We start from the raw sequence: 26171 nt of genomic DNA, 5'->3' as shown, positions 1-26171 counted from the left end.
TCAGTTTCTTGTGGGCCCAATTTCAAGCCTGACCAGGTCCCTATGGATGTCATCCCTTCCTTCCATGGTGTCAGCTACACCACTCAGCTTAGTGTCATCTGCAAACTCGCTGAGGGTGCACTCAATCCCATCATCTATATCATTGATAAAGATGTTAAAGAGCACTGGTCCTAAGACAGACCCATGGGGGACACTACTCGTGACCTCTACCTGGACAAAGAGCTACTGACAAAAATCCTCTGGTTACAACCATCCAACCAATTCTTTATCCACCAAATAGTAGAACTTTCAAAGCCATCTCTCTCCAACTTTGAGATAATGATATGGTGAGTGACCATGTCAAAGGCCTTGCACAAGTCCAGATAGATTATATCAGTTATATCAGTTATATCATTATATATCAGGCATGATATGGGTGTCCCCATATAAAATAAAGGGATACAATTAAAGATTCAGAATTGGTTCGTTAGCGGTATGCTTTGGTAACAATAAAAATGTGGTAAAAAATTATATGCAAGTTCTGATCATGCTTCATCACAGCTTTACAATTCACATAATTTTTTCATATACATATAAACTAGAACTAGAGACATACTAGGAACAGTGGGCAACACATGTTTGTATATGACAGAAGTAGTAGTTAATTTGTTAAATTATATGAAAAGTCTTTACAGAGAAGTCTTAGATTTGATAGGACCCATGGCAGTCACAGTTCCTAACTGGAGAGTCACTAACAAAAAATATTCCAGGAAGGAGAGAGCCAAACAGATGTCCACAAATACTACCTTCAGATACAGTCACATTCTGACAGCATTGACTTTTCTCGAACACAGAGAACCCAACGGAACGGCATAATCCAATTTTTATTTGACATGACTAGAAATTGTGGGTACTGAAATTAAATTTATTTTCCTGCGCAAGGCAAATAGGTGCAACTATGCAGCCATTTCTATCATATCTAAAAACCGAGGCTGTCGAGACTTTTCTATATATATACTCTACTTTTTTAATCTCCTACTCTGTAAACAAAAAAATATGGTCTTCTTTGAGGTCAGTATAATTATAAATCCTTAATATTGTAAGGGGAAACCAGGATCGATACATTTTGGTAAGAAATTGAAATATTCTGATTTTGGGGGAAGCAGTACAAGACACATGGGAAAACAAAAACACACTGAGAAACAACTGGAGGGACTTCTTTACCCTCTCCTCCAGAAACGGAAGCAACAAGGTTGCTCCTGAGCCATTAAAAAAAAAAACAAGATCCCATTACAGGAGGAGATGTATTTCTGGCACTGTCCCATGACCTGCACACTTGTTTGTTTACTGGTTCCCATTTGATAAAAGTTTCTTGTTTCCTTTCCTAGGTGGAGAACATCTTGATGTTTTCCACACTAGTGAAGCCCTTAGTTCAAATTAAAATTTCCACTTGAGAAATGCCATGCTTAGGATTTAGTACCTTAAGTTTGATCAACTGATGTTAGACATCCCTGGGAAAATTCACAAAGACATGAATTTAAAATCTCCTGAAATCTTGGCTTTTATTGTACTAATAGAGGCTCCGTAGAGACCAAAAATATTACTCTTAGATCTTCTCTGCTATCTTTTCTCTCAAAATCCTAGGAGTGAATTAAGTTTAAAATTTAGTTGCCTGTAGCATGGTCACACTTTATTACATTATTAATTAACCAGACAAAAAAATCCTAAAGTTTTCACTCCGTGGACTTTGTGTCCAAGTAAGAATATTCAAAGTGCAAATACTTGCTCCCCATCCATAGTGCTGTCCTACTGCCACTGAACAATACACCTCTCTTAAATTCACTTATCTACCAAGAACAGTATCATCTCCTCCGGCAAAAAGGTAAGTAAATAAAACTTAATGCACCCATCTCTAAATTCCAGTTGTCGATTAAGAACACCACCATCTTCAAAAGAAAAATTACACAATTCGAATAAATGGGAGAATGAAGAGCCAATAACCGGAAGTGCTGTAATACGCTGATAAATTCCTTTTTGACATCTGGGGGATAACTAAAGCAAATGCTTCCTTCCATTACTACTAGCCACCACACGAGAAATGTTTACCCTGTAAAATTAAAAGGTTTTGAATTCAATGGGTTAGTCAAAGGTTGATGCACTGCATTAGCCCAGAGCTATTTGGTGGCTGCAGAGGAACAGGAAAGAGAATGGAACAGACATTATGGCCTTTATTGCACATAAAGAAAAATGTGCAATACAGTACACAAAGAACAGAAAACTAATTAACCCAGTATATTTCCAGCTCACATTTTTTTCGTAAGATCCCTAAATTAACCTCATTTTTCATGACACAGCAGTTGCCAGCAGAAACAAACAACACTAGCTCACACATCCCATACAGTAACCTACATAAAGCCAGCTTAAATGTCAGGGGCAGAAAAATTGAGCATTTTATCTAACAATGACATTGATATCTGCAGTAAAAAAAGTAGCTTTTGTATATAAAACAGATTTGACAGAGAAATGGGAGAAGCTTCAGAAGACTAACAATTCCTTGTTATTGATTCAGCTGAAATTTTTGACTTCAGCCCAAGAAAATGTCTGAAAGGATTCCACTACCAGGAACATTTCTCAGTGAAGAACTGTCCAACAAAGAAATTTAGACAACCTATGTTTCCCTGGACTGTACGTATCCTAATCTGACAACTGCACTACAAGATCTAAGTTAACTGCTTGCAGAGATTGAGTACAAACAAGAGAAATTACTGATTTAAAAACTGATATTGTATCCTATTATAAATTACTACAACTATAGACGTTTACTTTAAAACTTTTTCAACTTAACGTAAAGTTTCTTCACTTGGTCTATTGATGGAAGTGATGAATTGTAAAATTACTACAGCTCCTGTTAAACTTTTCTTTTATGTGCTCCAACTAGAAAGAAAAATCTTTAACCATGGTTGAAGGTCATCTCTACCAACTTACATGAATGAGATTTAAGGACAAGCAACGTCTTACAAACTCATCAGGCTGAATCTTGACCTAAAGGGCTTTTGCAGTGTTTTTCTTTGGTAGTCAGATGATTTGTCTTTTGCTACCTATGGAGAAACACACCATGTAACGTAGCAGTATCAGCGTAATTTGTCCTTGGCTTCACTAGAAAATTTCATCTTTGTATTTGCTGTGTCACCTACTCACTAGCTTTTGTCATGGTATAGTAGATTAAAAATAAAAAAACGAAATTTTTGCAGTTTAAATCCTTATTATCCTGAAAAGGTTCCAAGCCTGGATTCTCCTCTGCTTCCCTTTTAAGGGTGTCAGTGATACCCACAGCAGTCACAAAAACATGAATATTATTTAATATAATCGTTTCATCAACCACTCAAAAGCATTCTAACCACATCACAATAGATTTGAGCATTTATGAAGATGGAACTTTCAGCTTTGCCTTCTGAAGTTTACAATTAGAAATTCAAAGAATCACAGAATGGTTTGGGTTGGAAGTGACAATTAAGATCATCTAGCTCCAACCCCCTGCTATAGGCAGGGAGACCTCCTTCTAGACCAGGTTGCTCAGAGCCCCATCCAGCCTGGCCTTCAATGCTTCCAGGGAGGGGGCATCCACAACCTCACTGGGCAACCAGTTCCAGTGTCTCACCACCCTCACAGTAGAGAATTTCTTCTTAATATCTATTCTAAATCTACTCTGTTACAGTTTAAAGCCATTTCCCCAGCTTTCCTGTAGGCCCTCTTCATGTACTGGAAGGCCACTATAAGGTCTCCTCCTCTTCTCCAGGCTGAATAGCCCCAATTCTCCCAGCGTGCCCTCACAGGGGAGGTGCTCCAGCCCTCTGATCACCCTCATGGCCCTCCTCAGGATTTGCTCCAACAGCTCCATGTCCTTCTTGGGCTGGGGGCTCCAGAACTGGACACAGTACTCAAGGTGGGGTCTCACAAGAGCAGAGGGGCAGAATCACCTCCCTCAACCTGCTGGTCACACATCTTAATGCAACCTAGGATACAATTAGCCGCCTTGGCTGCAAACGCACATTGGTGGCTCATGATGAGTCTTTCATCAACCGACACCCTCAAATCCTTCGCAGGGCTGCTCTCAAGCCATTCTCTACCCAACCTGTATCTGTGCTTGGGATTGCCCTGACCCAGATGCAGGACCTTGCACTTGGGCTTGCTGAACTTCATGAGCTTGGCATGGGCCAACCTCTCAAGCCTGTTCAGGTCCCTCTGGATAGCATCCCTTCTCTCTTGCATGTTAAGTGCACCACTTAGCTTGGTGTCATCAAATTCTGAAACTTAATTACAAATATCTAATTGCAAATACTGAAGTATAAATAAGGCAGGTAGAAAGAACAGTAAATAGCCTGTAAAACATTTAAGAAAATGAATCACTGCTTTTTGTTTGACTACAGTAACTACATACATTATCAAAAATCAGTTCTTTCTGTACTCATAGTTGGAACAAAGAAAGATTTACCTTCTTTGCAACTGAAGAACTCTTCAGTGACTGCACAGCCACAAAACAGGAAACTTTCCTTCCCATTGTTTCTGTCCACTCTGACTATTGAAACAGTTCAGCATAACTAAACATGGGAAAAAGTCCCTTTGTTTCCTGTGAGGGCAACCTCACAGCATATGGGAAGAAATTAACACACTCATACAGAATATAACTGCCAACTTCCAGGCATTATTCTTAATAAACAGGATCTCACACAGTGAGAAAAAGATAAATGGATGAGGAGGAACCTTAAAGTAAACAAAACTTCAAGTTATTACTATCAGGACCTCACTCTCCTAACCCCGGCCACATAAAGGGGCTGGTACGTTACAAGTATATTACAATATATTTAAATATGGTAAACTCATCCAATTAATTCCTGAATTTCCATTCATTAATTTCAATATTATTATTGGTGGTAGTTAACTGTTGTAGTGCGCAACTGAACTACAAAATCAACATCTTATTAGGAAAAGATCTTCCTACTTAGAAAACAGATACAATCTTTCCATGGATACCTTTAAGTACCTCTACTCTGCCAAAAATATTGCAGCATTATGAAGGAATATACAAACTGCCACCATCAAACTGTTAAATCAGTCATATCATCCTGAAAACATATTTTACTTGTAAACTTGAGCTTATCTAAAGACAGCTCACATTTTGCCTCCTTTAATTACAAAATCCTCAATCCTCCCCTGATAATTATTGGAACTTCACCTTTCAAAAAAAAAAAACCAAATGCAAATAAGCACACAAAAACAAAATGCAAAGATATTTTCACACCTCAAGTTGACTGTGTATGAAGATGTCCAAGCAACTGCATTTCTACGTTATTGCAAGCCACACTCACTTGAACCATCCAACTACACCATTTATGGAATTATGAGTGGCATCTCATTTAACACCGCAAAAGCCAGAGGTTAACTAGCATAAATACTGCATTATGAGGTAATCCCATCACATAATTCACTTGTTTCAAAGCAGTTGTCTTTTGCTTTCGTTTTTTTTCCTCTTCATTTGTTACTGTCATTGACTGCTTCTGTCCTTCAGTCACTAACACCACCTTTTCTCCATGCACTTTCACACTGCAAAACAAAATGCTGAAAAGGAGCGAACAGTCATTACAACTCATATCTCAAGCATCTTCCCCAACCTCAAAAAATATTGCTTTTGATACTCTAATGAGGAGAAAAGTGGGGATGAAGGTGCGAACTCCACACATTTGTGTGTACGTTTTATTTTTACCCTTTGAAAACTGTGGTGCAGAATATTAAGAATAAAACTAGGGTCAAGATCAACAATACTGACACCAAAGAAATTTATTCCAAGATATTTTGAAAGACTGTCAGAGGTACCAAAGTATTTGTTAGACTTGGATTAGACAAGGAAAATACTGATGCAAGTACTCAGTGAATTTTTCAGGCAAGACATTTAAAATGAGCAAAAATGAACTATGTTGTAGGAGTCACATTCAGAAGATACTGATGTCAAAAAACTACAGACTGCACACACACACAAAAAAAAAAAAAAAAAAAAAAAAAAGTAGCCAAACTCAGAGATTACTTAGTTTGCATTCAGGCCTTTCATCCAAACTCCAGTACAGACAGCCCCCAAAATGTTGATGTTTGAGGATGGGAAAAATGAGCCTTCCTTAAATAATGCTACTCACCAACATTATTAAAAAAAGTTACTGTGACAGACTTGCCATTAAATGTACCACAGCAGTTCACAGGTTTCTTCCAACACTTCATTTTAGGTCTGTATCTTACACTGCAAATTCATTTTTAAGTGGTATTTTAAAAGGTTTCAAGAACAAAAAACAGGCACTTAAGCGGAAGGAAGTAGCTATCATTATAAATTTAGGTTGGCCATTCTTACGAAGACATTTTATGAAACAGGATGTTATTTACCATCTTCTCGCTTTATATGGCTTCTGGGAAATGCATCTCTGCCCAGATCACAAAAGAATAAATAGGCACTAATCAGTGATGAACATTTTACAAAACATCAGCTGCGCAGGTATGTGCCACTACTTCCCTCTATCATGTAAGGGTTTGACATCTTTTTAATGAAAGCACTGTTTGCACACTGTAGAGCTCCAATTGCTTCCTTATCTAAGTCACAAACACCTCTGATTTTAAAGTAAAGTCCCTTTACCACACTCACCCTACAAAATCCAAGGACATCTCAAAGCATCGTATTGCCTACTATTTCAACTAGGCATCTGGATACACCATATGCTTAAATTCCTTGGGTAAGGTAACAGCACATAGTAAGCAATAAAATGAAGTGATTTTCCAGTCTTGTTACACAAATTTATAGCATCCCAGAGATCAATCACTTGGTTACACAGTATATCATTTCAACTTTATAGCTTTGTGCTTTTAGTGCCCGATTTTTTCCAAAATGTTACATTTGGGATTAAGAAGTAAAAACATGGCCAATTAAATTCATAGAAGAACCTGAGAACATCCTGAAAGTGTATTAAAGGGTAGGGAAGAGAAATCTTTCTTTCCATTCTTCTGCTTTGCATCTAGTACTTTCCAGCTTATTTCAATAATATAAAACAGAAAGTTGCTGATTCCTGTGGTACCTTTTCTGAAGAACATACAAACTAATCACTTTCAGGAGTTACTCCACTTTCATGCTGTTATCAGCATTTAACTTAATTCCCAATCTTGAATTTTTAGCTGTATAACAGTATAAAATCAGCTTATAATGTTTTAAACTGTTGTGATTTGGGGAGCGAAGAGCAGTGAGGACACAAATATAGGTATACACTTCACCAATTTGTGCCCATGATGAGGTGTTCTAAAGCAGACACTTGGCTTCCAAACTCACCATTTGGTGCTTGCCAGCAAACTGTTCCTAAGCAAGCCCCAAGATACAAATTGCTGCAGGCTTCCTATGAGCACAACTCCAAGTCAGTAAGGCAAAGAATTAGGCTTTTCAAAGAACTGGACATTTACAACAAGCACACCAATTATGAGCAGAAGTCTAGCCCAACTGAAACTACTCTCCTGCAGTTTAGCCTTTTTGAATTACAGTTCCTGAAACATGCACTAGCCATTTCAGCAGAGGACTCAGAGGTCATAGGCACACATATATTCCAAGTGTCACCTTCTGAGCTGTTTCTCAGTCTGCACAGTATATGACACTAGCTATTGTTCCTCAGCCAGCAACTCATGAATTGAATGAGCCTTTAAACTCTGAATAGCTGCTGCTACCCAGTTATATCATCTTGATTTTTTTTTAATGCAAATAAAAGCATCCTTAGTATCTCTCAAGATGCTGATGTTTCAAATACTGAGAATTTCCCATGGACCAGCTCATGAGAAAAACAAGTGTTAATCCCTAATATCTCAGTTCTGTCCCTACAATGTGATAACTTGAGTTGTGAAAAGACTATGAAAGAATTACAGGAGCAGTATAGCTTGCACGAAATGAAACTGACTTTCAGGAGTTATCCTTGAAGTTTCTCAGACATTTCAAGCAGACATCCATTCTTCTAGCATCAATTATATATAAAGGGAAAGGACAATTTCGCTGTCAGAGTACTGAGCTGGGAATCAAGACATCAGATTATATTTCTGGCTCTGCCACAAACTTCCTCTGGGACCCAAAATCAAGTTCCGTCTCTAAGTTTACCATTTGTAGAACTACTCAGATTTGATTTATTAATGACAGAAGTGCAGAGAGATCTCTGAACACAAAAAAAATATTTCAGAATTGCCAGGTTATCTCTTCCCTGAACAAAGGTAATACAGTGGAAAAATTCTGTTTCCTCTACTATTTTGTATATTTGTTTGCTGAACAGCGTAGCCTAGCCAACTGCACTGCAATTTCAGAGGACAGAGGAAACAAAGAAGAGGTACAACTATGCAAAATTTTGCTACCCTGAAGAGCTAAAACTTCGAGACAGTCAGTCTTTTTCCCTGTCGTACCAATAAACTGCTAAATTGACAAGTCATGTAGGTAGGAAGGGACCTCCAGAGTGCATTAGTCCCGATCACTTCATCAAAGCAACATCAACTAGGACAGGTTGCTCAGTCTTGCCCAGCTGAACTTTGAACAAAACATATTCTGCAGCCTACGAGCAACCTGTTCCAATGCTAGACCACCCTCACAATAAAGAGTATTCTGCTCCTCATTTTGAGTTGGAATTTCCCATTTTCCATCGCCTCTCCTTTGTCTACAAGGCATACCCTGAGAGGAATGTGGCTCCATCTTCTCCACATCTCCATCAGGGAGCAATTAGAGACAGCAATAAAGATTTCCTGAGACTTCATTTCTTAAGGTAGAAGAAATCTTATTGTTTCAGCCTCTTTTTACAGATAGCATGTTCCAGGTCCCTCGTCATCTTCCTAGCCCTCCTCTTGATGCACTCCAGTAAGCAAATTTCTTTCTTTACAGAAGAAGGCCAAAACTCAGCTCACCAAATTCTTACAATGGCAGAAGACATGCGAAAGAATCATTTCCCTTGATCTGCTGGCAACACCCTTGCTAAAACAGCCTCAGATGCCAACTGCCTTCTGCACTGCAGAGCTGTACTCCTGTTCAAGTTCTTGTGCGCAAGCACTCCTAGAGTCCTTTCTTTCAAGCTGTTCCCTAGCCCCTCAGACTACATTGGTGGCACAGGGTTATTCCAGTCCTGGGACAGGAATTCTACTGCTTTCACTGAACTTCATGAAGCTCTTATCAGTACATTGCTACAGCCTTTTGATGTCCCACTGGCTGGTTTTAAATCGCTATTTTTTCCTTCAACTGCATGGAAGCCATTTTGAAGATGATTGACTGCATAATCTCCCTAACTGAGGTGAGGCTGATGAACTTACACATCTTCACATCCTCTTCCTTGACCTTCCTGAAGCTGGGTTGGAGACTTGCGTATTTCCCAGTCTTTTGGAACTCACCACAATCTCCATGACCATTCAAAGATGAAAGAAAGGCCTCACAATGACATTGGCCTGCTCACTCAGAAGCATCCAATTAGGTCTCAGACTTCTGCATATCCATTTGCTTTATGTGCTTCATAACTGTGCTTTTTTCTGCTGGAGGCAATGACACATTCCCACAAAATCTGCAAGTGGGTTTCAAAAGGACTACAGGAAACCTTTTTCTGTGAAAACTCCAGAAGAAAAAGTATGGAGTATCTGAACATTTTCTGTGTCCCTTTTCACAAGGCCTGCCCCACTGTGGAATAGGCACACATTTTCCTTAGCCCCTTTTTTTCAGCCAACGTATTTATGAAAGCCCTTTCTGCTGCCCTTCACAGCTATGATTTCAATGCCAGCTGAGCTTGTATTTGGCTATCTGTTTTTACAAGGCTTTATATTCCTCCTGAGTAGCCTGTCCCTAAGCACACTCTTGGGTCCCACAACAGTGCACACAGTCTACTCTCCAAAGATGGGGACAATTCTTGCTCAGCTGAAAACTGGAAAAATGTGTGTAGATTTAACGCAAAAACAGGAAAATAATGAAACAAAAACCCTGAGAAAGAATATCCATGAGTATAGATGAATGCGAACTTGTTCAATATACATATATAAGGTAAAGCCTAAATTAATAATTTAAATGATCCTGCACAGCCCAATTCCTTTTTAAACACAGATGTGTATACTCAACATACTTAACATACAGTTAATGCTACAGACTGGCAAGTTGCCCCCACCTGTATCTTAGGTCAACTATAGCCAGTTAGGATTTGTTTATTTTGGTCAAAATACATTTCCTTTTGGTTTCTAATGTGAAGAACTCAATTCCTCCTATCGTCTAATACTGTTACTAACTTGGAATTCCCTTGTTTTGACAAAATTGTTCTTCATGCTAACCCTACCAAAAAACTACTAACCTCAGAATGCATAGTTTCAAACCACTTGCTGTTTTAAAATGGTGACAAAAATTTCTCCTGAAGAGATCTGAAAAAATATGTCTCCATAAATATTTGAAATCACTGCAAACAGGATACCATTCAACAGTGTTAGGCTACACTGAGTAACTTAGTCTGCATGTATGAATGGATGGTTCCTCCAAATAGTGTCTTCTAAAACAGCAGCTCCCATTACAATCCTGTGAAATCCATGGGCCAGGAGAGTTGGGACTGAGCTGTACAGCAGACCAAAGGAATAACTGAAACAATACAAGTACAATGATACTTACGAATACAGATAAATCAAGTTAAATTGTAGAACATCTTAAGTATATCATCCTCTTTGGCATGCTACATCCTAGCCTATAATAAGTCCTAGGAACAGAAAAGTTTATTATATGCTATGAAAAAACATTTCTCTTTTCAGTATTTTAAATGTTTCTCTGAATGTATTAAAAACCCACATTTTTCTTAAAAAGCAGTTTTTCGAAATTAATCAGTGTACATCTGAGAATGTAAGAGAAAAATCCACTGAAATGTATCAAATATTTATCAGTAGTGCTGTATAATTAACTATGCTTCCAAACAAGGTAAGATAGATACATGCTTGAAAATACTTCTAAAAAAAAACAAAAAACTAGTTTTTGCCATTGTTGTAGCTTCCACAAACTGTGCAAGGTTCTGTGCTCAGCTAGTGGAGATGTGAATAATCTCTTCTTGCTAATTCACTCTACAAAGCAAGCTTTCAATGTTGAGGATGGGGGTTACACAGAAATAGCTTTTAAGCAGTTACCCTTACTCTGACAAAGACCACAGGTGGTGCAATTGATACAGCCAACCAAGCCAAATAAGAATAGAACACCATATTCAGTATTTTGTAATGCTTAGACGTGCTAAAAAAAAAAAAAGCAGAATTTGGAAGTGAATGGAAAAGATATTGACTTTCTATGGTAATTGTGCTTGCCCTTCCTTTTGACTTTTTATGATGAAGTAGCCATAGAATGTTGCTTTTCTTTTCCTGAAGAGAAAGGAAATCATGTAAGCTTATCAAAAAATGCAGCCAGCTAAAACCCTTCCCCTTCCATTACATTTAATAAAAGGGATTTAAATGAATCATAGAATCATAGAATTAGCTAGGTTGGAAAAGACCTACAAGATCATCCAGTCCTACCATAATTATGGTAATTATGCAAACCATTTTGAAGTTACTAATCATTACTGTAATTGATATATATATAACATAACCTGTTTAACATAGATATTCATGCATACAAAAAACAACATAAAGCCATAAAAGATCATCTTAAAATGGTTTTTCTGTCAAAGGTCCAACACTGAATTGCATCATCTAGCATAACCATTGAGGAGTTTCAATCCAGGACACAACACCCACTGCCAATCCGGAGCAATAGCACTGAATTTGAGTAAAGTTTATGTGGAGTCTCAATTACTATTAATCACTTGTCCAGCTAATTAATCTGCTCAACAATCAGAGAAATACCTACTGAGCGAGGAGAAAGGAAAGGCACAGCGTGGCAGGGAAATACAGATCCCAGGGAGTCACATAGACACTGCGAAGGCCAGGCAATAAACCTTATAAACAAAATCTCTTTATGTCCATTGAAAAGCAAGAATTCTGCTTCCCTTAACAGAGCACACATCACAGAAAACTAACTCTTTTTCACTTTAGGGTAAGCTGAAGACAAGATAGAGTAGAATCTAATGGAATTAACCTCAGATTTGAGAATTAATTGGCAGAAAAGTACCTATTTTCACAGAAGAGATTCTGTAAACCATGCTATATTCTACATAACAACTGGCTGTCTTTTTCCTCCAGCTGCCTTGGGATCTAACAAGTTGTCCAGGCTTAGGCCATGGGGTTTTGGAATGCTTACACAACTGCTAACATCTGCTTCTATTCCGATCAATGTCAAATTTGTCAGAACACAGAACTGCATCAGAAAAACAATCCTCATCATGGATAAATAAACTCTGCTTCCACAGCTTCCTCCAAAAGAACCAAATGTAGTAGATCTATTACATGTCCAATTTCTATTCTAAAATGGAATCTCTTTCCTAAAATATATTTCAACCAATTGTATTTTGCCTATATCCCTGCAACATACCTTGGTTTGCCTTTATTGGTTGAACATCAGCAAGAAACACAAATAACTAAGCTTTAAACCAAATTACAAAGTGACAAATTAAGCCACCCACTATTTAGCACCTCTCTATTATTAAACAATTTTTAAATTCTCAGCAACTTCTAACCCTAGTTTTACTGGTCTCTTTACTACTGGTATGTTGAGATTTTAGATGAATACCCAATTACATATAGCAAATGAAACTTTGTAAGAAAGCATAAAGCTAATTACAAAAAACTTTTTAATAATTCATTAAAAAGTCTAGTATATTCCTCAGCATAAAATACTGGATCAACAATAATCTTGAAAAAGCTTATTTAGCTTTACTCTACTTAACTAATCATGCTACTTCTAAAGCAAAACAAGAAATTTTCACTATGTTTACACAGAGTGCTAAATATGTACCCTTTCATTTTCTGAAAAGAATGAAATAGATAAGGTATATACATCCGCTCTAGAGAGCGCATTTTGCTGGGGGAAAAAAATAAATAAAGGCTTCTCCTCTATTCCCCTCTATTCAGGTACATCTCCTGTTTAATTAGAAAACAAAGCTCTTTCTTGGAAGATGACACTATCACCAGAGAAGTATGACCCAGCATCAGAAAAATCCCCATTGTCATTTTAGCCAGTGAAATATTAATAGTTTGCAATAGAAACCTCATATTATAGGTCATAAACTCCACATGTAGGCATAATTTTTCAGAAATGCTTTAGAGCCTTAGCTAAGTTCTTCTATCAGTAGATATAGTTATTTCAAGAAATGCTAAATGCTAACAAGAACAAAAACTCAGGTACTGAAAGTATTGTAATGAAATGTTTGAAGGAGAAGTTTAAGCTTTTCTTCACAATTTCCTGTGCATATCTACTCCCTCTTACGTTGCCGTGACTACTGGGAAACTGAAGTTTATCCACCTCATGTACATTTACATAACTCTTTCAGGTGGACCTAAAATTGTTACTGCTCAGTATTATCGATATATCAACGTGCCATGCTGCCATATAGTTTATTCCCGGAAGATTCAGGAGATCTGAAAGAGTAATATTAATACAAACAGATCTTTTCATTCTGATGTGATCTGTGATAAAAGCAGATTAAAAACAATACGAAGCACAAAACCAAGAAGAGGGGAATGACCTCACATGGGAACAATTCTACATCTATCTAGCCAAATAACATACCTATTAAATCTTCTGCTTTGCACTACATGTAGACTTGTCAACTTCTGACAGAACACACAAACCAACTGGAGAATGAACAATCACAGAGGAGAAGGATAACAAAAACATTTTAAATAACCAATAAGAAATTTGTCCTTGGTGAGATGGTTTTTTAATCCCAATATAAACCAGAGAACCTAAATAATTCTAACAAATAATATACATCCCGCAGGAAAATGAGCACAACATTTCTTACATAGACATACACCAATAAAGCTACTTCCTCCTTAAAATCTCTTCATTCTCCAGCCAGCCACCAGCTGCAGCAGGTAGAACGTCATTCCCTACCATGATTATCAGCAACGCAGGTCTCCTCTTCCCTCTGCTCAGTTAGATCAGGCTTACACATCCCGTCCACATCTGCTTATATTACATACCGCCCATCACAAATGCATAGTTTTGCCTCAGCCAAAGAGGCAGGGCATGTTACCAGTTCCCTTCAAGACGCACAAAGTACTCTAGAATAAGAGCTAGGTATGGCATGGCATACATCATACTTCCTCACAAATCCCATATGTGTATTTTCCCTGAACAACAGATGGAAGAAAACTGAGTTTTTCTCTCTTAATATAATTGCTTCCTCAATTGGGTATACACACAAAGCGAAAATTTCAGTCCAAAGCGGCGAAAAGTTACCTGTCTTGTCTGCTACTACCACTCCATAGGAACCATACACATCATAAAACATTCAACCCCGCAGAAGAAATAAGCCCTAATCCTGACACCATGTTTGGTTTTGTTTGGTGTTTTTATTTATTTATTTAAGTCAATACTCTGGTTTCTATTAACTTCATGTATTCCATACAAACTGTAAAAAAGACTATAAATGGTTTCAGCTTTCCATTCATAAAGGAAACCAAGCTTCTAGCACAGTGAGACCCCCTGGCAGTGTTGAGACCTGGAAGCCAAGCTCTTAACTTTCATTGGAACTTCAACATATGGGGCTGTCTCTAGTTTAACACAACTTTTGCCTGTAAGATAGGATAGGGTTTGGACAGAAAAACAGTCAGTGCTGAGATGCCACACTGTTGTGTGGGGGAGTCACTTCAGACTGGTTCCAGTCCAGTCCCATAAATGGCACACTCATCAGTACCCAATGTGCTCCAAGAGAAAATCTTCCATCTTCATGCAAAAAGAACCCAGTCTGTATGCCCTAAGACAACTTGGTGATGAGAAGATCTAGCCTCTGGATCAAGAAGCAGCCAAGAAACAAGCACACTGATTATATGTAATAAATGGGACTGGTCTCCATTCTGGAGATTACTCCAGTCACTCCCCTCCCACAATCTACCACCACAGCTGCTCTCAATAGCAGTCCCAGTCGACAGGCCAAGGGAAAGCTCAGAAGGTGTTTCCTCAAACCACAGAATCATAGAACAGCCTAGATTGAAAACAACCTCAAAGATCATCTAGTTTCAACCCCCCCGCTGAGTGCAGGGTCGCCAACCACTAGACCAGGCTGCCCAGAGCCACATCCAGCCTGGCCTTGAATGCCTACAGGGACCCGGCATCCACAACCTTCCTGGGCAACCTGTTCCAGTACGTCACCACCTTTTGAGTGGAAAAACTTCTTCCTAATATCTAGCCTAAATCTCACCTGTCTCAGTTTAAAACCATTCCCCCTTGTCCTATCGCTATCCACCCTCCTGAACAATCATTCTCCCTCCTGTTTATAAGGTCCCTTCAAGTACTGGAAGGCCACAATGAGGTCTCCCAAGAGCCTTCTCTTCTCCAAACTAAACAAGCCCAGTTCCCTCAACCTTTCCTCATAGGAGAGGTGCTCCAGCCCTCTGATCATCTTGGTGGCCCTCCTCTGGACTCATTCCAAGAGCTCTGCATCTTTCCTGTACTGAGGGCCCCAGGCCTGGATGCAGTACTCCAGAAGAGGTCTCACAAGAGCCGAGCAGAGGGGGACAATTGGCTCCCTCTCTCTACTGGACACTCCTCTTTTAATGCAGCCCAGAACACAGTTGGCCTTCTGGGCTGCCAGCACACACTGCTGGCTCATGTCCAGCTTCTCGTCTATCAGGACCCCCAAGTCCTTCTCTGCAGGGCTGCTCTCAAGAAGTTCTTCCCCCAGGTTGTATAAATACCTGGGATTGCCCCAGCCCAAGTGCAGCACCTTGCATTTGGCCTTGTTGAACCTCATTAGGTTCCCACGGGCCCACTTCATCAGCCTGTACAGGTCCCTCTGGATGGCTTCCCTTCCCTCCAATGTATCGACTGCACCACTCAGCTTGGTGTCAGCTGCAAACTTGCTGAGGGTGCACTCAATTCCATTGTCTATGCCATTGATAAAGATGCTGAAGAGCACCGGTCCCAAGACTGAGTCTTGGGGGACACCACTCGTGACCAGCCTCCAACCAAGGCTAAGGTACAACTAAAAAGCATGACACCTCCCTGTGAAAGATTCAGAACTCTGAACTATCACTTGAGCTCTGTTCACAAACATTAATGAATATGAAAAACATGACAGAACCATTTAACTCCAGCGCTGGTCCTTTTCCCCGTATGGCTTTTTTTTTTTTTTTTTTTACAGTAGGTAAAATTTGATCACTAAATGGAAAGAAAATAAAACACAATTGCACAGCCACCTTCTCAAATATGCATACTAAACAGTAAGAAATAAAACAGAAAACATATTGGACCGTTTACCATTTTTCATGGTTCTGCTGAGGATAAACATATGGAGAAAATAAGCTACTCTGTAGATCTTATTTCACTCCTGTGCCTGTGCTTTTATTCTCCCTGTCACAGCTGAGTTGAGAGTTTCCTCTTTCATTATAATAAGCTGAAAGTTCACAGATCTCAGAGAAGCAAAGCAGGAAATTTGCAGTATGAAGGATTTCCCCTCTTCAATGGGACAGGGGAGGAGAGGAAAGTACATGGGGCTACTGTGAAAGATCTGCAAAGCTAACAAGATGAGTACTGAGGGACACTGTTTAGCAGCATGACGGTGGTGAGGGGTTGACTGTTGACTTGGTGATCTTAGTGGTCTTTTCCAATCCTAATGATTCCATGAGTTATACATACTCATCTCAGCAGGGTCCTGAGGTGATGCTCTGACGCTTTGTGCAAAGGAAACACTACATGCATCTGTTAAGTGATCATTGTTCCTCTATTTTTCTCAGCAAGTGAAAACTTGTGCCTTTCCAGCTGAGGGCTACCTGGCACAACACTTCCCCAAAGCGACAGCCAGCTGCAGGGGAAGCAAGGGCTTGCAGCAGGGCTCTGCCAAGCGCGCTACCTTGCAGCTGACCCCACATCACAAGACAGGAGCGAGGCCACATGTGGCTTTAATGCCAAGCAGCTGCTCCACACCAGCACCCCTCCGTCCCCGCCTGACCCCGCCCCGATGCCTTTCGAGGACTGTTGCAAAGAGCGGAACGGACGCGAGCCCGGCAGCCGGGACAGACCCGAACGCAGCCCCTCAGCCCCACACCCGGAGAAGTGAGGTCATCCGGGCGGGATCCCGAGGAGGGCAGCCGGAGGGCACCCCCTCCGCAGCTGTTTCGAAGCGCCTCAGCCCCACTCTCCCCTCAGCGCAGCTTGGCGGCGGCGAACCCTTCCCCGGGCCGCGGAGGGAGCGCCCCGCCACCTCCCCGCGGGCTAAGGCCGGCTGAGCCCCCCGCGCTGCTCACCGAGACCAGGAACTCCAGCGTGCCCACGTAGTCCCGCTCCGTCTTGAGCAGCTCGTTGAGGACGCACACGCGCAGGCGAAGCTGCTTCTCCAAGTCCTTCCCGCTCTCCCCCTTGCTTTCCCCTTTGCTTTCCTCCGTCATGGTGCGGCGCGGAGTAGCGGGGCTCGCAGCCGGGCTGCCGGCGAGAACAACAAAAGAGCCCGCCGAGCTGCGCGGCCGGGCCCGGCCCACGCGGGTGCCCAAGCGCAAAGCGGCCCCAGCCCCGGCTCCTGGAGCCGCCCGAGCTCCGAAGGCGAGGAGCCCGCCCGGTGCGCGCTCCTTTCCCGTCAGGAAGGGGACGCTGCCTGGAGGAAACGAGCGGTCACTGGTTCCCAGCTCGCCCCGTTCGCTGAGAGGCTGGAAAGCCTCCGCCGCAGCACAGACTTGGACATTAATCAAAAGCTCTGTATCCATGTGACTCCAACCCCTTCCCCCCCTGCGCTAAATCTCAGGAAAAAGGAAAGGAAACAACTTCGGGGAAGATTGCGTGCCAGCAGCTGCCTGTTTCGCACACAAGCTGCGAGCTCCGGTTTGAGGCTAATTGGAGATCTCCAGCAACACAGCACAAGAATTATAAAAATGTCCCAGCGAGCTGGCTGGCCAGGGAACCGGCAGTTATTTGTGGTTTGTTCCAATCCTCAGCAAAAGAACCATTTCTGCTTCCCTTTCCACACCTTCCCACGAGACAAATAGTACAAATATACTCATGGGCGACCGTGTATTGCGCTCTGCTTCTGAGCAAATACAGAAGTGAGCACATCTGTGTGTTAACTGGGTACAAACAGTTATGTTCTACAGTAGGTACAGAAAAGTTCCTCTGAGATACTTGTTTGTTGAAACACAGTTCTATAAAATCCCCAGGTTACAAAGTTATCCCGTCTGCACTGGAAGTTCAGATTTTTGTGATACATTATAAGAGGTAAAGAGATGCAATAACTTTTTCAAGTCAGTTAGTAACATCTATATAGCTGCCCCATACAAGTGGAAATGTGTGGGGCACCGAGGGACGTGGTTTTGAGGGCATGGCAGTGATAGGTTGATGGTTGGACTAGCTGATCTTAATGGTCATTTCCAAGCTTAATGATCCTATGAAATACTTTCTTGAAAACTGAAGTGTCAGGATGCTATAGTGTGAATTTTGAGTTCATTGGTGAAAAGCTGAAGGTTTCTCTGTCTAGCTCTTCAGTCTGGAACTGGAAAGAAAACCCAGGTACTCAAGTTCAAGATTCCATATCCAAGTGCCTAAACCTGCAACATCCAAAGAAGGAAGGAAGAAAAGAGAAACAAGAGTGTAAAACTCTTCTACAGCCACAGCACAAACTGAGGCAGCAAGAAGAGTCCTTACTGGGACAATGTAGGGAAAGACATTTGTATTCTGATAATGAAAAATCATCTAGCTGTCAGCCTGAGACTTCTATTGGGAAATAGCAAATACAGTTCTCACAAGATATTCCTCTGCAAGCTGAAATGAAAATGCCTGTTTCTTTCAGTGTGTACAAATTCCCTGCATTTCATAGCCTTTTCTAAACACAACACAGCACCCTCCCACTAGGGAAGCAGCACTTCTTGCTGTGTCTACCATGCATATCCTACTCAACCATCATGTATTTGCACACTAGCCTGCATGCTTGCCTGCTGAGCTCATCCCCTAGTGAAGTTTGGGACTCCAAAACCAGGCAGTGATTTTCATAAAAATCAGAACTTCATGTATTTGAGGAGCTTACTCTCCTGCCAAATCTGGTTCAAATTGACTGATGGGTTCAAAACAGACTGAGACAGAAAAGCCAACATCCTCTAATCATTGAAGCTTTTTTTCCTTAGGAAACCTGCCTGCAATGAACTAGTGGTTGACTAGAAAATTTCTCACCCTCTCATGTGAGAGGCACAGATCTGAGGTCCCAAAAGTCTGTGGCATATGCCTTGGACCTGAGAGGAAGATTAAATGCTTCACACTTGCTTGCACTAGCACCAAGAGGGCTGATGCTATGGTGGCAAGAAAAGAGAAAAAAAGAAAAAAGTCCATGATGGAACCAGTTTTCTTAAGTGATAACTACCAAAGAGATCCAAAACCACTGGAGAAGAACAGTAAGCTGCCATTTTCTCACTCCTAAACACATGCAGGTGCCCTCAGTCCTAACCAGATACCTCAAACTAGTTAAATCTCCTGTCAGCAAGCACCATCCCTTCCCTTTGGTAGTACAGTTTCTGGTCTTGGACATTCCCTTTTGCTCTTGCTTTCAGTCAGCGTGCCATTACTTTTCACAACCCACACGCATGCTCACAGACCTAAGTGAGGACTAGACTAAGTGAAGTCAGGAGCAGCAGCATAGCATCATTTTCTCATCATCTAGAGCAATAAGAATTCATTTCCTTCAAATATTTATCGTCTTATTCACAGAATCTCTTCTAGTTTAAGTGATCCTGTCCCTGTCTACATTCCTGTGATCCTCACACATCTGACTCTTGCTCCTTAATTCAAGTATGCAGCTCTATCTGTTTGGGCCAGCAAAAGCATTACTGACAATATAGAAGAAAGTCTTATGACTCACTTCAAGCTACTGAACACAAACCCCACAGAAGATACGCAATGACAGGGAAAGGTTTTAAGCACAAGGCACAATCTATGGAAAACATACATTCATACAAGCTTCGTCAGTTTTCCTGACAACTTGCCTGAAGTACTAAAAACAAGAACAAATTACTCTTTTTTTCCCCTAGTCTTAAGAAAAAGCTGAATTGCTCTGTTGTTTTCACCATAACAAAACTGGAAAAAAAAAAAAAAAGAATAAAATGAAAGGTAGGACGAGCAAACCAGATAAAAAAATTCAGCTCAAACAAAGCATAAGCAATGGAAAACCAGATTTTATCTTGTGATCTGTCAGGGAACCTGACTAGTAGATAGCACCACCTGTATTAAATACAGAAACAAAGACTCAAGTTTGGTGAAACTGCAAAAAACAGATTCTTCCCATTAATCAGTGCTACACCAGGGTCTCTTTGGAATGCATCAAGAATTACTCTGGTCCAAAGGTAACTGAGGGTCAAGTCTGAATTCTATTTAAAGAGTCCCACTGAAAAAAAAATGGCACCACATGGCTTTTGGCCTGCTTATAAAATCCTATAATCATTGAATATGGACAGGACTTCTCAAGACTGTCTAAGACCACCCCATGCTCAGGCAGCATCACCTACAGCAGGCTGCCCAGGACAGCAGGACAGGTTGTCCATTCTGTTTTTGAGCATCTCCACAGATGGGGACATCTCCCTCTGGGCAACCTGTGTCATTGTGTGACCAGCACTACACAGTGTCTCCTCTCATGTTCAATGAGAATTTAACGTGCTCATTCCCTGTTTTCCTTTCAGTAAGCACTTATGAGTGGTCTGGCTCCTGTGCTGTATTTCAAAACACTGGTAAGACTGCTTATAAGCTTTTCTCCAAGCTGAATGGTACCCTCTCTCTCACTCTCTCCTCGTATGTAAGATGGTCCAGGCCCTTAATTATCTTTGTGATCCTATAACTTGGAACAAGCTTCCCTTCCAGATATTAAACACCTTATGCATAAGAGACTGCAGTAATTAAAGGTCAGCGATCTGCCACAACACCTGTGTACTCTATGGAAAAACTACATTGATTTCTTTCTGTATTGCTACTGAATGATGGTTACCAGCACAAGAGATTTCCAGGATCCCACGTGAATGCAATCAAACATTCTGCAGGGTATCCTATTATGTGTCACAGCACTGTGAAGGAGTCTTCAATCTAGCTGGGAATTCTTCAGAGAAAGCCAAAATAAATGTCTTAAGCTGTATCAATAGATGGACTGCTTACCTTACAGGCTTCTCATCAACACCGAAAACTTTTCTCTCTCCAAGCTTAGTTTTCCTGAAGGACAGAAAAACCAGTCTAACAGAAGCAAGACATTTCTGCTATCATCGTAGAAGACATTACTGGGGGATACTTTTTCCCCAGGTAATCTTGAAAATACAGCAGTTTCTCCCAGTCTAACCTCCCTAAACTGTCCATGCAATGCAGAAATTGCTATCAAAGCTAAAACTAGATGTTTTCCCAAATTACTACTAGAATTAAAAATACACAAATGTTTAAGAGACCTATCCAAGAAATGTTATTAAGAAGCAACATTTCAAAAGTTCATCTGAATAAAACCAGTCTGTTTACAGGTGTCTCTAGTACTGTATTAACAATGAAAAGGTTACTATCTAAGAGACTAGTGTAAACTGTTATGAGCTAAGCTTGTCATACTGCAGTGCATCATTCACCACAAACTTTACGCTAACGATCTTTGTGGCCACAGGTTTAAAAAACAAGTCATTATTTGTACATCAGTTCTGTAATCTTCCTGTATGGCATTTCTTAAGGAAAGATGAAGATGCTGCAAACCACAAAGACATTTAAATAGCCCCAACCACTGTAAGTTTGCTTACAGTGAGCTCATGTAATCAAAAGATTTCTTCAAGTATCTTAACTAGTTCTCCATCAAAAAAAAAATGTCCTAGACTGCTATTACTATCCAAGCTTGAATACAGTGGACTTACCACACAAATTTTCCACAGAACCACTAGTAATGATACATATTCGTATGCAAGGCTTTCGACTATTTTATTCCATCCAGCATAGGGGATGCAGCAAACAACCTTGACACTCATCTTTCCTGAGCAAGTAAAGAACTGCTGCACAATGTAAATCTGATTTATTCAAAAATTTAGATTATAACTTCAGGTAATTCACTTGAAGGAGTGTTTTTTGCTAACAGAATCAACTGTACCTTTAAGAAGCAGGGCAGCAAGATGCCATGTAAGTGTCAGAATAGCAAATGATCACTACAGAGGGTTGGGTTTTTTTTTTTTAGAACAACATCTAGTGTAAGCTAGCATGTCTCCAGAACCTCAAGACAGAATTTTGTTAGTTCAGGAAGAAAGTGACCTTACATGAAGTAAGCAAACTAGTAAAAATGCTCTCCACTAGGTTCAACACCAGCTTAGTGTACCTTGATGAAAGCCATTTAAGCAAAATCTCATCATATTTTGTAAATACACAGAAAGATAGAATGGACAGCAGGGGACAATTAACTCCACCTCTTTTTCAAGAGGACAGCTGATTGATTACAGCCTCTTCACACTAGATATTTAACAACCTCTTTTAAAACTGATACGAATTTGAAAGAAAATTAATTATAAACCATGCAAGTTGAAATAAGCTGAATACAGTTTATCCAAGTAATCTCAAAGAACCTTACATCTTAGTGAGAAGTAAAACAAATAAACCTAAGAGTATGTGAGGTCTTTCATGTTGCTAGTCAGATTTATACCACTCTGGATTCTTCATGGGAAAGAAACCATAACTGATTGATTAAAGCACCTTTTTGATCTGCTGTGACTTGGGAGTGCTGCAGAACAACTGAACAGGCTGAGGAACGAGGCGTTACACAGAAAATGACAAAAATAACTCAGTCACTTCTTGGGCTTTTTGAAAAAGGACAGTAAAGCAAAAATGAATATGAAGAAAAGTGTAATGAGGTTCCATCTAATTTACTTCAAGGTATAAATAATTTAAAAGTCTAATAATAAAAAGCTAATTAAGAGCAAAGCATCACAATAGACATTTTAAACTGCTGCCTCTTTAGACAGCTCACGTTCGGAATATAGATTTGAAGTATTGTTTAAAGAAGTAGTGCTTAAGAAATCTTTAAGTAGGAGTGGAGCTCATGGTAGAGCAAGTTTTCTAAAGACAGTATCACATTCATAGTAAACTATAGGACAGGAATAAATAACTTTCCAGCACTATATGCCCAACCATTCTGCAACATTTAGAAGGTGGAAAGAACATTAGATTCATCAGCTGGTAGAGATGATGGTGAAGGACTGGCACAGGCTGCCCTGGGAGGTGGAGCCACCGTCCCTGGAGGTGTTCAAGAAATACGGAGATGTGGCACTGATGGACATAGGTTAGTGTGCACGGTGGGGATGGGTTGATGGTTGGACTAGATGATCTTAGTGGTCTTTTCCAACATTAATGATTCTAGGATACAAGCTACAAGATAGATGCATCTGTATCTGACTTCCACAGTCTTTCTTTGACTAATATGTGACTGTGGACTCCCTTGAAGGCCTTCTTTCACTCATCTTAAAATATTCTTAATACAAGACACAATCAAAACAGTTTCCCTGTAATTTTATTAAATTGAGTGAGAAGCTTCTGTCCCACAGAGTGAGAAAGACTTACTACTGTTGTTCAGGAGTTAATACACTAAATGTTTTATTCAACAAATCTTTGTTTTGCTGTCTAGAAAGCTGGATTTTTCTCATTGTTTTAATACACAATCACTTGAATTTTTTTCAGCTTTTTCTAATGTGTAAAACTGATTACTAATCTCTCTATTCATAGCAAGGGCAGTGTAAGGCACTGTCAATATTCACTGAAAACCTTCATACTAGAATGAGAAAGGATGCTATTCAGTATAAAATACTTATGTCTTGCTTTGATTTCCAGGTGAAGTGAAATTCTTTGTCATAATACCCAAGTATCAATCAGTTGAAAGACCAAGACAAAAAACCCTCAAATCCCACCTCGCCCGAAATTATTTTATGCAGGCACTTGTGTTTTTCAGGTGGGGGTGGGAGGACAAGGAGAGAGAACATGAAGCAGATGTTGAGAAATAAGCTATACATACACATAAGCAGAATAGATGTCACGTTGATAACATTAGCACAGTCAAACAGCACTTGACAAGTTCCATGATTTCCATTTTACTTTCACTAACTGATACTTGCACCATATCTCTTTGCTTCTGCCAAAGCAAGAGTAAATACAGACTGTGCAAGTTATTACGTGCTACAAGGTACATGACAGCAAAGCTTTTTTCTCCTGGTTTCTTTTGCCATGTAACAACTTGCACAGATAATAGAAAACAGCTGAGATGTTAAGTTCACTAGTTAAAGTACAGAACAAACTGCCATTATACTCCAGAGATTTAATGCGGATGATACCCAAAGCAGATATTTTCTATTTCCAAACCTCTGGAGAGTATACGCATGGAGCAAGGAGTAGTTTGGAAGCATTCCAAATTAGAGGTTCTAGTAAAACCAATAAGTCGAGAAAAGATTAACTTTACACTGGAAAATTAATTCTTATTTTATTATGATGGGCCCAATTTCTTTATCAAGGAGCTGAAAGAGTGATAACTACCATGTAGAAACCTAAATATGTTCTTCCTTTGGTAGGATTGCTACTATTAGAAGACAAAGATTCTGTAAAAATGAATCCTTCAAAAATCTTTTTTTCATAAAATTAATTAGCAGAAAAACAGAGTAAGACTGGACATGCCCATAAAGGCTAAGTACAGCTAATAACTGCTAAATTTGATATAACATTTTTTCTATGAAGAAATGAAACCGTTCAGTTTATAAAAGCAGGATTTTCATGAAATCTATATCGTAAGTATACCAAAGTGGTAACTCATTTTATAGCAAGTTATCTTATGGACTGAGATTTGCATGTTCTGATATTCTTTGTCCTTTTGTCCAAACAGAGATTCAAAGATTCTGCAGCCAAATCCATGTGCTTTAACCACGAAACAAAACTACACAAAGTTAAATTAATGGTTGTGAAATCATCATACCTCCATTAATTTTGCTGACCATTAAAGACTCAAATGAAATACTAGCAATCTAACCCTACTTGAACTATTACCCATTTGTTTTAGCTACCTAGGTACAAAAAGAACAAACATATTACCAGTGAGTTGCAGTAGTTATTTGGTGGCAGAATTGTTGCTATTTTACAGCACATTCCTACTACACCTGTCTTCTTAGGGAAGGTAGCAAAAGGACACAAAACATGGAAAACAAAATAGGAAAATCACTACCAAAAATTCAATGCACTAAACAACATCAGTTCTTCATAGATATACTTAGTTCTTCAACTATGAAAGGATTACGCATTAAATGTTTGTATCATTCCTTAAATAAATGGATAATGATGATTTGATAATGATAATTGGCTCTGAATTACTCACTTCTTAACTTTCCCTTCCACTTCTTCCTATCATAACAGCTTATAGGAATCTATCAGTATGTTCACATCATTCGCCTCCAACAGGACACATTTCAACTTTACCTGTACAAATGCAATAAAACATTTCTTTCAGACAAGACTGACAGGACAAGGATGTACAACCTGGGTTCATTTTTTTAAATTTTATTTTTTTATGTAAAAATAAGAACAAACTTCATTCAAGAACTTTATCCTCCAGGATTTTGCTTCTGTAACACAACTCTTTTGATATACCACTTTTTAAAGTGACTGCTTGCTTAGAAAAAAAATGAATATTTCAGCTAGAAATAAAAAGTTTTACAAACTAGAAAGTTAAATGATTCAGTGTAATACTTAACTTCTACCTGAGTTTAACCTAAACATCTAGGTCTTGCACTGCACACCTCTGAAAAGATTCTGGTTCTACAGGCACCTTCCCTCTTAGGGAGCTGCAGAGAGGAGCACCAGCTGCCCCCTCTGCCTTCTGTTCTAAAGGCTGAACAAACCCAGCTGGTTCTTTCAGCCCCTCCTCTGCCATCATGCTCTCCTGACCTATAAGCTTTCCTGCTGGCCCTCTGGTGGGCTCATTCCAATCCATCAATGTCTCTCTGGTATCAGGAAGCCCAAAACTGAGCACAGTGCTTGAGCAGCAGTCCCTGAAGTGCCAGACACGAAGACAGAATCACCTCCCTCAACTTGCTGGCTACACTCTTGT

General features: G+C 39.9%; 1 protein-coding gene across 1 annotated transcript in view; it reads right to left on the bottom strand.

Moving 5' to 3' along the window:
• Positions 1-17992, bottom strand: part of PREX2 (phosphatidylinositol-3,4,5-trisphosphate dependent Rac exchange factor 2) — a 181448-nt gene extending 163456 nt beyond the window's left edge. Inside the window, exon 1 of the mRNA XM_021387325.1 lies at positions 17368-17992. Within this exon, the coding sequence (XP_021243000.1) occupies positions 17368-17820 (453 nt within the window). The 5' untranslated portion in view covers positions 17821-17992. The remainder of the gene's footprint in view (positions 1-17367) is intronic.

This window comes from Numida meleagris, chromosome 2, assembly GCF_002078875.1.
Source record: "Numida meleagris isolate 19003 breed g44 Domestic line chromosome 2, NumMel1.0, whole genome shotgun sequence".
Classification (NCBI taxonomy): Eukaryota; Metazoa; Chordata; class Aves; order Galliformes; family Numididae; genus Numida; species Numida meleagris.
Note: the sequence above shows the minus strand (reverse complement) of the source record. Positions and strands in the feature narration are given on the sequence as shown.